Genomic DNA, 18902 nt, shown 5'->3' with positions numbered 1-18902 from the left:
ACTATCAGTCTATTACACTGATTAGGGTTGCCAGCTCCAGGTTGAGAAATTCCTGAGGATTCTGGGGGTGTAGCTGGAGAGGGCAGGGTTTGTGGAGGGGAGGGACTTCAGCTGAGTATAATGACATTCAGTCCACCTTACAAGGCAAGCCTTTTCTCCAGGGGAGCTGATCTCTGTCACCTGAAGATCAGGAGGAGCTCTCCAGCCATCACCTGGAGGCTGGGAACCTTATACACTGTTATCCTGCCTGTTATCCATGGAGCATGGAGCTACATACATAGTTTTCTTGTCTCCTCATCCATTTAACCTCCTAACAAATTTTGTGAAGTGTGTTAAGCCCAGAAAGCAAGTTCAGATTATGGTCACTGTACTTCTTTCGTGTGTGGATTGCATGATTAATAAGTTGTATGGTGTTTGAGAGAGAGGCAGAAATTGCAAAGCAATACAGACTGTATATGGATCCATTTCCAAAAGCTATGGCCCCATTCAAATGGTGAAGTGAACTTTTCTGCATCACATTGTTTGATGCAATAAACATGTTTAGTGCTGAAAATTTACTATGAGTCACACTTACAAAGACTTTAAGAGTGGAGGAGTTGGAACACAGATTATAGTTGTTTCTGTACCAAGGTCAAGAACTCGTAGGCAGCAGTACAGGCCAAAACAAACTCCATATGATCTACTACTGGTTTCCTTTTAAGTTCCTTTTTTGCTTAGAGTTAACTTCCTTTTATTTCACTCCAACTAACATTAATCCCTTTTGTACAAATGCCTTTCCCAGCCCTCACTTCAATTTAAAAACATCTTTGCAAGAGGAAAAATGACTTTTGTGGTGCTTTGTTCACAGCAATTTTAAGGATGAAATGATTTATTTGAGAATAATAGATCATCTTCCTTCCAGTCAGTTCTTTTTCTTCAGACTGCTTTAAAGGAGAAGAAGAGCTATTTGCATAAAGCCATGGGTTCCAAGAATGCAACCTATTATGCTAACTGATGCAAAACTATAATATCTTTACTTTAAATAAGATTTGAATATATTATTCATTACAAACCATCTTTAAAAGCCTCATAGAACTATTTTCTGTTAATGCCTAAATTAGAAGCAATAACTCGCTGTCTTCAAGCCTCCTTTTCTACTTCATTGTTCTTAATGAGTGGAATTCAAACCACATGACAGGCAACAGTCATATTCTTACCTTATGTAGACAGTGTCTGATAAGACTAAGTTGCTTCTGGCACTGAGGCTGCAATCCTAAGAATGCTTGCTAGGGAGTAAATCCCACTGAATCCGGTTGGATTTACTTGTAAGTACATGCTTACAAGTATATACTGTATGACTGTTTGCTGCTGGAGTTTTTTATTTAAAAAATTAAAACAAACTTCATACAGAATACAAATAAAAATATTACAATACTGGCAGGTCTACACATAAACATCTATAAAAAGTTTCCAAATTTCTAAAAAATTATTCCATATGTAATTGTTGTCTATATGCCCTATGGTCAAATATAAATCTTACAGTTACTGACCATTGGTTATCTTCCAAGAAACTGGCAAATAGTTTAAAAGTTCATATGCATGCTTTAAAATCAATGAATATTCTAAAACAAAGTTAATATGAGTAATAACTTCGTCCCAAAGCATATTTTTAAGATATGAGTCCTGTAAGTTACAATGCCAGCAACTAGACACTTTACTTAGTCCTTTAAAGTGCTGCGGTGTCCAGTATATCTGAAACTTACTACAGCTTATCCATTGCAACAACAGGTATAAAGTTTAAGGCCATATCCCATAGCTTTGACAAGACTGAGCAATCTAGGTCCTTATTTCATTCCTGAGACTCTGAATATATTATTAATCAACGTCAAATATTTAGAAGCAAATATTGTAGGTTTTCTGCATTGATTCAATGAGAATTTCCCGGAATAAGCAAGACTCTGAAACACTTAATGTTGCATGGTCCATCAACTGATCCAGAGTAAAAATTCCCATATCTATCTAAACCTTTCATAAAAAAGATTTCTTTACAATTTTTAGATCTGAGTTGGCTTATAATGTTATATGGGTCAATGTGAAAATGGATCAAATTGATATTGTTGTGAATTATGCATAATTCTCTAACTGCAGAAATTATAGGAGGAACAGGATCCACTTTAGCATATATTGACCTTAATGCATTTCATTTAAAGAAGGGCATCAGACAAGCAACTTCCAAAAGAGCCCAAGATGGATGAGAGGAACAATCACAATAATTAGAACAAGTTAACAAATAAGACTCATTATATAAACTATGCTCAGAAAAACCAAATCCTGATACCGGAGTTGAAACTAAGGCTGTGCCAGCACTAACACTTGCTGTATCATTTAACTTCATTTTGTTTTCTACTGTCCTCTGGCTCTGTCCTTGTGTGCTTACCACTCAAACATACTTCTTCCTCCTGGATATGCATGTTCAGTTTTTAAAAATAAATGCTTAATTTATATAGTTGCACCTGTGAACCGGTAACTTAATAAATTTGGTGTAGCATACAAAAAAGTAACAAGGGGGAAAGAGAACTTGAGCTAGGATTGTAAAATAACTTTTCTCTAGGAAATATCTCTGTTTTGGGATCATGAAACAATTAGAATTTTATCTTCTGTTAGCAGATAAATGGTAGCAAAATGTCTCAGTGACTGTGCTCATTGTTGCTATGAGGAGATTTCACCTACATAAAATGGCTATGTTAGGGAAAGAAGGGCAGCACTAAGGCAAGAAAGGGTCATTGTGAAACATTGTCCACATTGATCATGTCAATACCTTTTTAATAAAGCAGATAATATTGGAAGACAAAATCAGAAGTACAAACAATGGTGGAACACAGGATGTAGACTGAATCCTCTCTTTATGTGAACATTAACAGTACATACCATTAATAACAGCTGTTGAGAACACAACATGATCAGAAGCACCAAGCACAGATGAACTGTTTTTTCCCTCTTTGTGAGCTGTGGTAATATGAAAAAGTTGATTTTCATAAAATATTCCTTTATGATTCTTGGTTTTAGATAGATAGTGTGTTGCTTTGCAGCAAAACAGCAGGATTTGAGTCCAATGGCTGTTTGTTTAATACCTTTTAAAACTTTTGCCTTTAGACCTTTAATCCAGCTGCTCCTTACTTTACGTTAAACTTAAACCTCACGAGGGCTCAGGTTATAGCCCACACTTTTAATTTTTACTCACACTGAGCTTCAGGTGTTCTCTTCTTTACCCAAGGTTTTACTTCAATAACACGTTCCCTTTTTTGCTTGGTCATAGATCCAGAGGAGTTAGCTGTGTTAGTCTGTAGTAGCAAAATAGTAAAGAGTCCAGTAGCACCTTTAAGACTAACCAATTTTACTGTAGCATAAGCTTTCGAGAATCACACTTCTCTTCGTCAGATGCATGGAGGGTAAGAAGAAACTGGCCAGATATATATAGGTGGTGAGGGGAGGGGGGAGTAGATGCAAATCAGTTTGTTTCTGATGAGATCAGTTTGCTTCTGTTAATGAAATCAGTTACTTCTGATAATTCAATCCAAGTCTGGCTGAGTCAAATTTACATATGAATTCCAATTCAGCAGCTTCCTGTTGGATTTTGTTTTTGAAAGGTTTCTGTTGAACTATGGTGATCTTTAAGTCTTTGATGGAATGTCCTGGTAGATTGAAGTGTTCTCCCACTGGTTTCTGGATGCTATTTTTAATGTCCGATTTGTGTCCATTTGTTCTTTTGCGCAGAGGTTGGCTGGTTTCTCCAATGTACAGAGCAGATGGACATTGTTGGCACATGAGGGCATATATCATGTTGGATGATGAGCAGCTGTAAGAGCCGGAGATAGTGTAGCTGATGCCATTGGGTCCTGTAATTGTATTTCCTGAGTAGATATGAGGGCAGAGTTGGCATCTGGGTCTGTTGCAGGGTCTGGTACCTGTGCTGATGACCCTGCTAGCTGATTCATTGTTGTTAGTGAGAAGTTGTTTAAGGTTAGGGGGCTGTCTGTAGGCAAGGAGTGGTCTTCCACCCAGGGCTTGTGAGAGAGAGGCATAGTTTTCCAGGATGGGCTGTAGATCACTGATGATACATTGGATGGGTTTGAGCTGGGAACTATAGGTGACAACCAGTGGTGTTCTGTTGTTAGTTCCTTTAGGTTTGTCCTGGAGCAGGCTGTTTCTGGGTACTAGTCTGGACCTGTCGATTTGTTTCCTCACCTCATTTGGTGGGTACCGTAGCCCCCAAAATGCTTGTTGTAAATCTCTTAAGTGGGAGTCCCAGTCAAGAGCATTGAAGCAGATACAATTGTAACGTAAGGCTTGGCTGTAGACAATCGACCAAGTGGTATGTTTAGGGTGGTAACTGGAGGCCTGTAGATATGAGTATCTGTTGGTGGGTTTCTGATATAAAGTGGTATTTATCTGTCCATTATGTAGTTGTACAGTGGTGTCCAGGAAGTGTACCTGTTGTGTAGAGTGGTCCAGGCTCAGGTTGATAGTAGGGTGAGAATTGTTGAAGTTCTGATGAAATTTTTCAAGGGCTTCCTTCCCATGGGTCCAAATGATGAAGATGTCATCCAAGAACCTTAAGTACAGGAGTGGTTTCAGTGGATTGGAGCTGAGCAAGCATTGCTCTAAGTCTGGCATGAATATGTTAGCATATTGTGGTGCCATGCGTGTGCCCATGGCTGTGCCGTTAACCTGTAGATATAAACTGTTACCAAATTTGAAGTAATTGTGAGTAAATATAAAATGGCAAAGTTCAGTGGCAAGGTGTGTTGTGGTTTTGTCTGGAATAATATTCCTGATGGTTTGCAGTCCATCCACATGTGGGATATTGGTGTATAGAGCCTCAACATCCATGGTTGTTAGGATGGTGTCATCTAGTAGGTTGTCAAGGGACTGTATTTTCCTGAGAAAGTCAGTGGTATCCCATAAATAGCTGGGTGTACTGGTGGCATAGGGCCTGAGGATAGAGTCCATATATCCTGAGACTCATACTGTGATAGTGCCAATTCCTGAAATAATGGGGCGTCCTGGATTACATGGTTTGTGGATTTTGGGTAGTAGGTAGAATGTTCCTGGCTGTGGTTCCTGGGGTGTGTCCATATGGATACATTCTTGTATGTCCGTAGGGAGTGTCTTTAATATTTTATTGAGTTCTCTTTTGTATTGCTCCATAGGGTCTTGCATCTGACGAAGAGAACTGTGGTTCTTGAAAGTTGGTTAGTCTTAAAAGTACTGTTGGACTACTCTTTACTACTCTTTACTATTTTGCTACTACAGACTAACATGGCTAACTCCTCTGGATCTATCACCATGGAAAGCACCTCATTAAGCCGAATGGAGAGGAAATCCATCAACCTCACACAGACATAGTTTCACTCAGGCCTTTCCGCACAGCTTTCCTGACCTAGATAGATATTTTTCTCTCAGATATACATAGACTGATCCAGGCTCATACAGACATAGTTTGCCTTAGACAGAATTAAACTCTCAGACTTCTGCACATTCTCTGAGACACTCAAAGATGGACTTAACTAGAATCTCCCAGCTGGTTAACTTTCTTTCAGAAACACACAGACATAGACTCTTAGGCTCCACACATTTTGCCTGACTTAACTAGAATAACACTTTCTCTCAGATACACACAGACAGCTCATGCTCTACCCTAATTTCCTGATTTTGCCAGAATCCTTTCTTTGAGACATACAAAAGCTGACTGAAAACCTTCCCCTCGGCACTGACTAAAAATTGCAGTTCACTCCTCCTCCTAGGGTACAGCTACTGTCCAATTATAATAGCAGGATTTGAGTCCAGCGGCACCTTATATACCAACAAGATTTTCAGTGTGTAAGCTTTTGAGAGTCAGAGTTCCCTTCTTCAGGCAGAGCTCTAACTCTTGAAAGTTTACACCAAACCTTGTTGGTCTCTAAGGACTCAAAACCTGCTGTTCTATTGCAGACCAACATGGCTACACATTTAACTGAACAATCAGAGCAGACTCCATTCACCTAGCCCCCCTCCTTCTTTCCTCAGAGATCTGCATTTAAACCTGCAGTAACAAATATTAACACAACATTAATAAGTAGGAATAAAATCAAATTAAATACATTACATGTGAAACATAACAAGATTTTCAGGGTATAAGCTTTTGAGAGTCAAAGCTCCCTTCTTCAGAGGAACTGAAGAAGACACCTTTGACTCTGATTCAGGCTGGGTGAAAAGGGGTGGGCATTGCCTCCTGCTCTGTGCCTGATCCCAGAATCACAGAGTTGGAAGGGGCCATACAGACCTTCTAGTCCAACCCCCTGCGCAATGCAGGATGAGCCTTATTCTGGAAGCAGCTAAGAGGAGATGACTTCCAGGTAGTTTCAACGCGCTGCCTCTTTCAACCCAGATTTTAAAGGAATCCTTACTTACGGTTGGACCCAGTAAACAAGACATGGTTCAATCAGAAGCAAGATACATCTTTATTGGTCCAGATTTATTTGTAGACAAGCGGTAAATTCTTGATAGCTGTTGCATCCTTGCTTGAGGGGGTAAGATGCCGAACAAAGGGAGGAAGAGGACCATCAACTTTTAACACCTTCACAGGAAGCGTACAATAAACTTCTATGTTGGAGGGGGGACTACAATTCCCATGAGTACCAATTGTTAAAGGGACAGCACATAGTTCTGACTACACAGATAGCAGAAGCTTACTAAGCTGCGGTTGCAGTACAAGCCTAAAGCATCCCTGACAAATATTCATCCAGCCTCTTCTTGAAAACTCGCAACAAACAGAGTGGAAAACCACCCGGGTACTAAGAAAATATATCCGTTTTTATATAAATTTTTAACAAGAAAATAATCACAGTGCTATATCTGTGTGAGTATTTGTGCAATGTGCATAAAATGCATTCATACATTCATCATATAATTACAATTTCCCTTTTCCCACAGTCCTATCCCCGCAATATAGATTGAAACTGATAAAACCAATGAACAGTTTTCAGTTAACAATTTCAGATAAAGCAATAAAAAGTGAAATTGGTAAAACAGTGAAAATCCTACAAATATTAATTGGGTCCCTTAAGAACCACATTAGCCCGTATTTTTTTTGCAGCCAGGGCAAACAAGGCCATTTTATGGGAAATATTGCTGTCAGCATCAGCTAGTAAGGCTACAATCTTCTCAATGTCCAAGTGGGTACAGAGGTCGGACAACATCTCAGAGAGGAATTTAGTCCTGGGTTGAGTGTATAGCAGGCAGTTAAGAATGTAATGAAGTAAGTTTTCAATTGCGGAGATTCTGCACGAACAAAAATGCTGGTCCTTAGGTGTTTTACTGTAGTGACCGTCTAAAACTGCAGTTGGCATTGTTTCAAAGCATAGGGATGTAAAAGCTGCTCTAAGATTGTAATTTGTGATAATGACTAGATAAGAGGCTCTGGAGTGGTTAAACCAGGAGGGTGAATAGCAGTTCAAGGCCGCCTGTCTATCTATCAGGGCATCACCCTTATAGACCCAATTTCTAAGATCTAAGTTACTTGCTGAAGGGCTGAGAAGATCGTCGGGGATGGAATGTCTGTCTAATATATTACGAGGAAAACACTGGCATACCGGGTCCTTGGATATCATTTGACTGAATGCCAGATAACTGAATATATCAGATCTGGCTATTTTGTCCCCCCCCCCAGAATTTTAATAAAACAAGGAGCGCCTGTGCCCTTAAGGAGTGCAGACCTGTTTCTGCTCTCATTAGGGCAGCAGGCGCTCCTTTAGGAAGTGCCAGAATTCGTTGTAGGAATTGATTTTGAATTGAATTGTTTTGAATTGATGGGAAATCCCCACACCTCGGCACCATACAAAAGATGGGGAATAACCTTACTCTTAAATAGTTTTAGAGCAGGGTCAGTAAGTGCTCCACTCTTGGAGAAAAAGAACCTCAAAACAGAGCCTGCAATCCTTGATGCAGAGGCTTTAACTGTAGCAACATGTACATTCCAATTCAGATTTTCTCTATATGTAATTCCCAAGGAACTAAACTGATTTATTGAGTTGCCTAGTATATTCCAGGAAGAAATTTGGGCCCTTTTCCTGAAAACCATAAGTTTAGTTTTTCCAAAATTGATGTTAAGGGCCTCATCCTTACAATACCGTCCTAATTGCTGAAGCAGTCTTTTCATCCCAATTTTGGTAAGGGATAACAATGCCATATAGAAGGCCTTCTCTAAGAAAACTTATCCTGTAGTCCCAGAACCCAAATCGCTCCTGCTGGCACCACCACCTCAGCCAACGATTCACCTTGAGTATGGTCTGTTCCCTTTGCGTTTCTTTCCTTTGACAGGAAGGATAGAAGAGAATATTACCTGTGCCCCCACTGTCTTCAACTGCCTTCCAAGAGCTTCATAGTCCTCTTTAATTCTTGCGATGGCATTCACAACCGTATCATTTGTTCCCACGTGAACCAGCACAAACGGTTACTGATCAATCAGTCTGATCAGTTTCGGCAGTCCGTCTGTAATATCCTGAATTTTGGCTCCCAGCAAGCAACACATCTCTTGGAGTAGGGAATCTGGCCTGGACACATGACGTTCCATACCCTTGAGCAGAGAGTCCTCGATGACCACCACCTTCCATTTTCTTCCACTTCTGTGTGGCCCCATACCCTCTTCACTCCCTCCTCCTGGTATTTGTGGTTCTCCTTCCACTCTCGTCTTCATCATCTCAAGCACCTCAAAATGATTCTTGAGCTCCAGTGGACCAGAGTGTCACCTTAGTCCACGTCTTCCAGTTTGCACTGCAGAACTGAGAGGAGGCTCAGAAGGGAGATGGACTCTTCCTTCTCTTGGATTTATTATGCTTGTGTAGAGCCCCAGGCTCTTCTCAATAAAAATCCTCCCCTTCCTTGATTTCCTGAAGGGTGGTGATCCTCTCCTCCAGGCTCTGAATCTTTTCGTCCAAAAGCCTGACCAGCTTACACTTCTGACAAGTGAAGTCCGTCTTCTCTTCCAGGAGGAAAACAAACATGGCACACTGCATGCAGGTGACTGGAAAGGGGCCTTCTGTCGACATCATCGCCTTCCAAGTATATTCCAAGAGTACTCTTCTAGCTGCAGGTCCCTTTCCTTTTCCTTCTCAGAGCCCAGATGGATGTGATGTGCCTCTGGTGAGGAGGAGCCTAATTCAATTCAAGGCTCAGTCAGTAGAGGGTGGGGCCAGCAGTTAGCCCCAGGCAAAACAGACACTCTCCAATTAGTAACAATCCCCCTCTGCAATCAGCTCCAACTCAGGCAGACAAGATAAACAGAAACACTTACTCCAACTGGCATCACTTTACAGCAGGCTCTACACACTCACACAGCCCCAAACACTGTCCTCCCACACAGTAACCTCAGCAAATTCTCCCAGCAGTTAAGGAAGGCAACAGAAAAAGACTCACCACTCTAACAGCTCCCTTTCCTGCCCCTCCCTTTCCTGGCCAAGTGAAGGAGGGGTGGGTATTGCCACCTGTTCCATGCCTGATTCTGGTGTGGTGAAGGGGACTTATCTTTATATATTTGGAAATCCTTTATAGATACTTATAGCTTTGCCAATAGTGTTTCTGTAGCTAGCATTGATTCTTCCCTTTCTCTCTCTCTCTCCTGGTTTGCTTTTTTATTTTTATGTTTTTGCACTAATAAATAAAAAAAATAAATGTCAGTGATGTGCTACAATGTTGGCAATGAAAACTAATTCAATCTATTAAAGACAAGTCCATGCACATTTGCCTTCTATATGAGATATGTTCAAATGCTGATAAGTTTATAAGGTCTTCAATTTAATGATGTACGGGAGGTGGGCTTTTGTTTTTCCAATGCTGAAGTAACTGTAAGGGCATGGAGGGTCTATTTCCGTTTACCATTGGTTAGATTCCAAGAGACAGGCAAGTTGTTTAACAGTGTATTAACATCCTCAAAAATAAACAGATGTTTTAACACACAATTAATATCACTAATAACTTCCTCCCAAAAGGGTTGAATGATTAAACATGACCAAATCATATGCCTAAGAGAAGCATGTTGTGAATTACACCACCAACAGTTAGACACTGTGCTCAAACCTTTAGTAAAAAGATGCTGTGGTGTCCAATATACTCTAAACATTTTTTTTTTGCTGAATAAGTTGCAGCTTAAGATCCATAGTAGCAACAAATATATGGCTTAAGGCCTTATCTCACTGCTTTAGCTAAATTGGACACTCCAGATCATTATTCCATTCATATTTATTAAGCAACTTCAAATATTGATATACAAATATTGTAGATTTCACTTTCCATATTGATTCAATAAGAATTTGTATTTTTTCAAGATATTTATATCCCACCTTTCCCAAAGTACGGGGGCCCAAAGTAGCTCACTAAACCATTTTTTCTTCCTCTGAAATATCCAAGTTAACCTAATGTGAGTAATGTGTTTATTATAAATTGACACTTATTATAAATGGACACTTATATAATGTGCCTGTCATTGAAGACAAAATTTAAAAGCAGAAAGCTTTTAAAAGTGTTCTGATTCCTGATTTTTTTTTTTGCAATGGTTCCCTCTCACTCTGCGTATATAACAGTAGATTCTGCAAGGAAAAATTCCACCAGGTGAAGCTTCTCTAATGAGGGAAAGTGGCATCTACTAAAATTCATCACTCTGTGCCTCTCTTAAATGTATAGGAGTTGTCTTGGGATCTGGACCTGAGCAGCTTCTAGCTGATGTCAAGATGAGTAAGTGTATTGCTTGATGAAAAAGCGAATGAAGAAAAAAAGTGGATCTTGTGGAGGAGTCTCTTATAAATGAACTGTCAAACGAAATAAAGTTAAAGGAAAATCTCCTGCTGTAAATGCACAGGCCTGGTGCTTCTAATAAAATCAGGGCCCCAGAGGAATTAATTACATCAGTGTTACAGGAAGAATTCATGGAATTGCAAAATGTAGTGGCACAGACCAGCACGAACCGCTGTTGCAAATGAGGAAACTGCAGGAGAGTCTTAACAATTTCTGAGCTGATACGTGGGACATTGTAGTCTCATAATAGCAGTTCAGACATTGTAATGAATAATAGTGTTCAATGCTAAAGACAAATGATATAACACATACTTCCCAACTGAAGTAATCTATCTCTTGGTGCATGTGTGTGCACACAAAAAGTTTCTCACTTGAATCTGAGTTCTTTAGGGCTGTACCTGTTACTGAAAAATGTTATTAAAGCAAATTTTAGTGACTTTTTATAATTAAATTTAAGAAGATGATTTCTAGTAATTTGCTGATTTTCATAAACTGCAATATGAAGCAAATGGCTCTCAAGCTATAACCAGTGTTATGGTTATTGATATGACCCAGGAGTTTTTCATTTGATGTACTTTGATGTACACAATTTAGAGTACAATTAATAAGACTAATAGTGCAATCCTAAGAAAAGTTGCTCCAGTCTAAGCCCACTGAAGTCAAAGGGCCTAGACTGGAGTAACTTTCTTGTGCCTATTAACAAGGCATCAAAATAGGGCCACCACAGAAAGTTAGGGATTTCTGCATACTTGGGAAACTTGGATGATCTTCCAAGTAAACAGAAAAACTTATTATGTAAATTAAAATATGGAATAAAATAGCCTGATAAGGGCTGATCAAAGTTAATCCCTCTCACAGAGGCCTGGAATATTGAGAAGGAAAGGAAAAGGAAGAAGGAAATTTTGTTTGATTAACTCTAGCAGTTTTCTGACTTTCTTGGAAGCAGGAGATTTGGAACAGGCAAGATACATTGTGAGTGCAATCGAAACCTCCTCTACCCATCTTGAATGCTACAACACATTTAACCGCAGTGCCAGGAGCACGTGCATGCTGCGCGCACGCGCGAGGGGCCGGACTTCGGTTGCCCTGGGTGCCGGCAACTGTAGATCCGGCCCTGTGCTGCCCCAAATTCCTTCAAGGAAGGGCAGGATAAAAATTGCTAGTTAGATGGAGCTCAGTGGTCTCATGACATTATAGGTAGTTTTCCAAACCTTAAATTCACCTGCTATTCATAGTGTTGTAGTTAACAATTATTACAGTAATAAAAATAGTAATCTATGTGTATGGTACTTCACAGAGTGCAACAAAACAGTCCCTGCTCCAGAGTTCATAATTTAAAATAAAATCTTAAAAGAGAGGGAGGGCAAGGAGATGGATGCAGAAGTAAATGGGAGAAGAACGTGTTCATTTCAGTCACACGTATTTAGGCTTAAATAAACATGAACTTTATGGACCTTTAAGTGTTAACTCATTTTTTATTCTGGTGTAAGTATCTTCTCTTTCATAGCAGGAAGGGCTGAGGGACAGGCAAAGAAGTAACATCACCATGATGGCATCATGAGTGCCACATTCAGGGCCAAGCTACAAGTGACAACACAGGTTGGACACTTGTCAGCTTCCCTCAAGTTTTGATGGGAAATGTAGGCATCCTGGTCTTGCAGCTTGGCTCTCCGACTGCTGTCCACTGGACTTTTCAACTGTCACTTGTCCAAAATTCCACCAAGCTGCCTACATTTCCCATCAAAACTTGAAGGAAGCTGACAAGTGTCCCTCCTGTGTCATTCGTCACTTGTAGTTTGGCCCGCAGAGCAGTTAACAAAATCAGTGTTGTTGTTATCAAAACGATAAAGCTGGAAAGCTGCAGCTGAAAGGAGTTGCTTACCCAAGGCCACCTGCAGAGTTCATGGCAGTAGTGGGACTTGAACCAGCAAATTGGTAACTCAGAGCCAGCCGCTTAGCTACTATGCTCTTTAAGGTGCTGCCATAACAGAAGTGAGCTGTGGCTCACGAAAGCTCATACCCTATCACTAATTTTGTTAGTCTTATAGGTGCTACTGGAGTCTTGCTCTTTTCCACTGCTACAGACAAACTAACATGGCTACCCATCTTGATCTATCTGCCATAACAGAGCGATCCCTTTGAAGTACTTAGTTTCAGTAGAGAGAAGTTTCAGTAGTACTGAAGTTTCAGTAGAGGGATGGAGGGATTAGTGCACCTAAGGTTTAATAAAGGATGTGGATTTTGATGGGAGATTTGAAGGGAGTGAGAGGTGAGAATTCTTTTCCTTTTGTAAGAAAGTTGATTGTAACTGTTTGGATAATAAGGTTTTCTTCCTACAGTGTAGTCAGTGAAATGGTAGTTTTTCAGGTAAAAATGTATGCACCCAGATAATTATAGTAATCTTTTGAGCATGCATATGCCTGGCTAACCTGTGCATGGCACATGCTAACCTGGCTTAAAGATGGAGAGATGTATGGAGAGATCTGTCCATTTGGGGGTGAGGTGAGGATATCTCCTAACCTGAGGGTAGATAATGGAGCAGGTGTCAACAAACATGTAAACTGGGTTTTAACTTTTTGTATCTCACTGTTCTTCCTGAAACTTGATTTGTGTTTTTAAAAACTTGACATTTTATATAATAATAGAAAATAAACAATAAAGATCCAGCTTCAGGAAATGTTTACATCTGCAAAGTTCACACTCAGCTAAAAGTATGATAGAATAATTCAGTCTGGGAGTCCAGTTTAAAATTTAGATTCAACATTTTTCTTTTATGTCAAGTTTCTATATTTAGCAACATTATTAATTGTTGAGCCCTATAGTTTTTTCAGTTCAATAACCTTGTGATCATTTGCAGTGTTCATTAAGGAGTGGTATTTCATTCCCCAAAAGCAATAAAATAGGCCTCTGCATAATTAAATTGTACAGAATAATAATTTGCAGACAACTCTAAGCTATTATATTACATTTTCCTGTACCAACTATTTTCCAATCTTTCCCCTGCTTTCTTAAATACAGCCTTGCAAATAGGTATTTAATATTAAATAAAGTTCTAGGTTTTATTTGTTGCTAAAATGTTTTTCTAATGAGACTAAGAATATTTCTGCTCTATAAAACAAATGATTTGAACTTCGTCACATAACTTTAGTTCTAACTTTAAATATTTTCATAACAGTGACAATTTATACCAAATGACTTCACAGCTTGAATGCATGACATGGAATCAAATGAACTTGGGATCTACACTTAAGGGGTAAGGTTTGCTTGTTTTTAAATTTAGTCTTAGTCTGTAATTTATTTTTTATTTCTAATGGAATAAGGGAATTTATCAAAATATTAAACTTCTTAGCATGTGAATATTTGTCCCTGCATATACTACAGGTTTAACTTTGAAAAACACACACTGTAATCAGAATCTGTAATGATAACCTAAAGCCAAATTTTGTTCAAGTTTCTGAGCATGTTAAGCAAAGGCCAAAAGGATCCCCCCCCCCCCCGGTTTGATACATATTACTATTTTTAAAGCAGCTGTCTGAGTCTATACTGTATTCATTTTACAAATCTGAGGAAATGTGCTGCAGTTATAGACAATTCCAAGTATCCTACATTCCCTTTATACTTGTTATACTATTGACTTCATGGCCATGGATTTGTATGTGTTATGTGCTGTCAAGTTGTCTCCAACTTACAGAGACCCTATGAATGAAAGACCTCCAAAATGTCCTGTCATTAACAGACTTGCTCAGATCTTGCAAACTGGAGAACATGGCTTCTTTTATTGAGTCAAGCCATCTCATTTTAGGTCTTTGTCTTTTCCTACTGCCTTCCACTTTTCCTAGCAGTATTGACTTTACCACCGCAAATGCCTTGATGATGGCACAAACCCATTGCAATTCATAGTGCATTGCTAACACAGGTGGAATTGCCAACTGAAAATGCCAGCTTTTGTGCTGGACTCTTCCTTTAGTCTTTTCCTATACTGTTGGGTGGTACTGCTGACTGACCTAAAACCAAAGAAGTCTTCCTTTCCAGGACATTCTATGAAGCAGAATTTTTCATTTTTAACAGTTGGAAGATCTAGATAGCAGTGCTCATAGGAGAGCAAGAACGCTGCCCTTGAAAGGACACAGTATCTCCTTGTTTAGCCTGTAGCCCTGAAAGGCCCAGCACAAGGAGTATCGGAACACAGGTCCAGATTTCTTTGCTCCAACCCAATGTTTCTGACAATGAACGTTACAGCCAACAACTTCTTTCACCTTTCTTATTTTAATCTTCTCTATCATCTCTCTTTCTTACATTTCCTTTTATTGCCTTCCATTTATATAGGTCTTACATCTCTAGCCTTTCCGGTGTCCCCCCCATATTCCCTAGTTTCCTTTCTACAAAGGGTTGTTATCCTCCGACCTGTAGGGAGTAGGCTCCTGGCTGACCACTTTTTGTACAGTACTGATTTCCTGTTATCCTGGAAGCAGGAAGTCCTTGAAACAGCTACGTACTGAATATATTAATGAGGCTGTGTACAGGATATGGGGATGCTATGGTGTTCTTTTTTCTTTTCTGAAGTTTGAACAGAGTTGGAATTTGGATAGTAAATTGAATTTAATACAGGTTATGTTTAGATACATTGGAATCTTGGGACTTTGTAAGTAAAAAGGGTTCTTTCTAAACATGTTAAATATTAGTAAGTAGTTTATTAATTTGAAACCTACAATACATTTTGAAAACCTTCATTACTGAGTCAAGGCAAATATAAAAATAGCTTTTCTAAATCACTAATGTTATAATAGCTCTTAACTTTTTTATCGGAAAGCTTTTGCTTATATTTTTGAGAGCATGTCCATTATGGTTGTTGGGGGTTTTCCGGGCTGTATTGCCGTGGTCCAAGACCACGGCAATACAGCCCGGAAAACCCCCAACAACCATCGTTCTCCGGCCGTGAAAGCCTTCGACAATACATGTCCATTATGTTTTTAAAAAAATATATGGATCAATGGTATTGGTAGGTATCTGGTACAATTATGTTTTTTCAAACAATTTACCAATTAATCATATTACAGAAATCTGTATTGACAGACAGAAATCTCACAATTCAGAAATTGTGGTCACAACTAGGGTTGCCAGGTTCCTCAGGGTCCAAACTGGGGGACAGGGGATGTCTTGGGGGGGCATGCTTTGGCGGTACTTATCATGCTGATTTTATCAGGCTGATTTTAAGGAAAATACCCCCGCACATGGGACTTCCTTTTGATGTTGCTCCAGGAATGAGATCATTCCTGGTGCAACAATGAAGGCTCTGGAGTGCATAGGAGTGTGCTTCACAGCTTCTGGGCTGTTACCTGCACAATTCCCCCCACTGGCGAGATAAGAGGCAGTGTGTGTGGGGAAGGCTGGGAGTGGGGGATGCCCTGCTCCCACCGGGGGACTGGGAACCCTAGTTACAACTCATAGCATACCTACTAGGCATAAATATGGTGCAAATAATATATCTTACAATGTATCTAAAAAGTATGTTAGCAGTGTTATCCTCTCATTCATTTGTTACATTTGGAACAAATGTACAGACATTTTTATACAAAATAACACCCAAGTTACACAAATATGGACATTAAAATAGTTTATATACTATCATATCATCATATCTATTAATATGGTCAAATCTATGCGTACTTAACCAGAGACTGGAGATGTGAACAGACAAAAGAGATCTTTCTACAAACCTGAAAAACACTTGAAAAATCTGAAATCTAAAAACAAAACAAAACAGCCTGAGGGGTTAACCCCCCCCCCAAAATTAATAGAAGCAGCTTTTGTAGCTTTAAGAAACAAAAGCCCTCAATGGCCATTGCTGGGCAACCATAACCACAACAGTATTACCAGTGTTCAAGCCGTGGTTTCTGTCAGTAAAAGGCAGGCCCTTTCCAGGGCTGTTTTAGTCTTTAAGGAAGGACTCATCATGGCCAAGCCTGGCAGTGTCCCCTTGGCAACTTTATACCTTGTGACTTGCATGAATCATTGAGGACTGGCTGCTTGCTAGTATTCAACAACAGCCACCCCATAAAAGACATTGTTGTAGCGCAGTGGTTAGAGTTCCACACAAGGATATGAGAGCCAAAGTACATGAGGTGAATTACTCGTGTATGACAGGTGAACACACTTACACGTGTTTCCTTGTTGCTTTCCTGTTCACTCGTGTACCGCAGCCACACTGCACTCGATCTCATGCTCAGACTGGCACGTGTTTCTTCCTCATTCCTCCCAGACAAGAGATAGTATCCCATAATGCACCTTCTCTTTGTGCATGCTCAAACCTTCCCCTGTAGCTTTTCTGAGAGGAAGACTTGTTGGACGTATCAGGGAAAAAAACCTGCCAGGTTTCCTGGGGGTGGGTGGGTCCACAGCTCTGCTGGGATCTTGCAGCTTGGGTCACCAGGAAAGGGGGACATCTACGCAAAGGGAGGTGGGCAATCCTCACTTCAGGAGCTGTGGCAGCATTTCTTGCTGCTGTGGCAACTGTTTCCTGCCTGTTTGTCCCCAACCATATCAGATCTCCCTTATTACCTATAGGAAAAACATGGGGGCTATCTAGGGGGATGGGGGTGGCATTTTGCAAAATAAATCTACAAAATTTCCAGGGGACTTACTTCTAACTGTCCTCTAAAGACTCTCCAAGTTTCAGGGAGATTGGACCTTGGGGAGTCATTGGACCTTGGGGAGTGATTTTTGGGCCCCCCCAAAGAAGGTGCTGCCCCATTCACTCCTATTGCGAGGAAAATTTTGACAGGAACTGAGAAAATCCTTAGATCATGCTTTTCCCAGGGTCAATTCTCCCTGAAACTTGGGGATTCTTTAGGGGATAGATAAATCTAGCTCCCCTGCAAATTTGGTGGGTTTTGCAGGGAGGGCATTTTAGGACCCCCCAAAAAGGTGCCTTTAGCCACTCCATTTTTTCCTATTGTGAAGAAACACTGACAGAAAGTGGGGAAACCTCGATCATTCCTTTCCCAGGGTCCAATCTCCATGAAACTTGAGGAATTTTTAGGGGATAGATAGGACTGGCTCTCCTGCAAATTTAGTGTATTTTGAACCTTTTGAAGGTCATTTTAGAGCCCCCCAAAGAAGGTGCCATCAGCCACCCCATTTTTTTCCTATTGTGAAGAAACACTGACAGGAAGTGGGCAAACCTAGATCATGCCTTTGCCGGGGTCCAATCTCCATGAAACGTGGAGGGGACAGATAACACTGTCTCCCCTGCAAATCTGGAGGCTTTTGCTTGCAAAATACCACCGCTATCCCTCTAGATAGCTCTCCTAGTTTTCCCCACAGGGAATAATGGAGATTGAAGGTGGTTAGGGGCACCTTCTTTTGGGGTCCATAAAATGCCCCCCCCCAAGTCCAATCTTCATGAAATTTGGGGAGTCTTTAGAGAACAGCTAGGAGTAGGTGCAGGAAGGAGGAGTAGGGAGGCAGTGGCATCAACTAGAAAATGGGAGGATTTAAAACATGCCAGCTTAAAAGCAAAGCAGTTTGAGTGTAAGCTGGATATAAGGGCAAAAAAGAGGGGAGAGGGAATTGGAAGCCGCTCAAAATTGATGCTCTGCAATGGTGACTCACTGATTATGATTATTGATACTCACAACTGCAACTACACCAGTTACCCGACACGTGCATGGACTAGGGCTACAAGATCCGTGTTCACCATGGGTAAAATGGACATGGGCAAGAAGGAACAGACATTATTCTATACACTTGCATGACCTTGTGTAATGTGCCTTGTCCAGTTTGGCTATGTGAGAACCAGGTTTGATTCACCACTGTGCTGTGGAAGCTGACTGGGTGACCTTGGGCCAGTTACATATTCTCAGCCTAACTTACCTCACAGAGTTGTTGTAAGGATAAAACGGAGGAGATGAGATGATGTAAGCTGCTTCGGGTTTCCATTGTGGAAAAAAGTGGGGCATAAAAGAAGTAACTGAGAGCGGGACCACAAGTGACGCCTGACACAGGTTGGACACTTGCCAGCTTCCCTCAAGTTTTGATGGGAAATGTAGGCAGCTTGGCGGAATGTTGGACAAGTGACAGTTGAAAAGTCCATTGGA

General features: G+C 40.4%; 1 protein-coding gene across 2 annotated transcripts in view; it reads left to right on the top strand.

Annotated features, from left to right (window-relative positions):
- Window positions 1-18902, top strand: part of WT1 (WT1 transcription factor) — a 101775-nt gene that overhangs the window by 18827 nt on the left and 64046 nt on the right. For both annotated transcript variants that reach the window (XM_054971516.1, XM_054971515.1), the window contains exon 4: window positions 13982-14059. In XM_054971516.1, coding sequence (XP_054827491.1) covers window positions 13982-14059 — 78 coding nt within the window. The remainder of the gene's footprint in view (window positions 1-13981; window positions 14060-18902) is intronic.

Source organism: Eublepharis macularius, chromosome 2 (genome assembly GCF_028583425.1).
Source record: "Eublepharis macularius isolate TG4126 chromosome 2, MPM_Emac_v1.0, whole genome shotgun sequence".
NCBI classification, from domain to species: domain Eukaryota; kingdom Metazoa; phylum Chordata; class Lepidosauria; order Squamata; family Eublepharidae; genus Eublepharis; species Eublepharis macularius.
The sequence above is the reverse complement of the archived record's forward strand: the minus strand, read 5'-3'. Positions and strand labels throughout refer to the sequence as shown.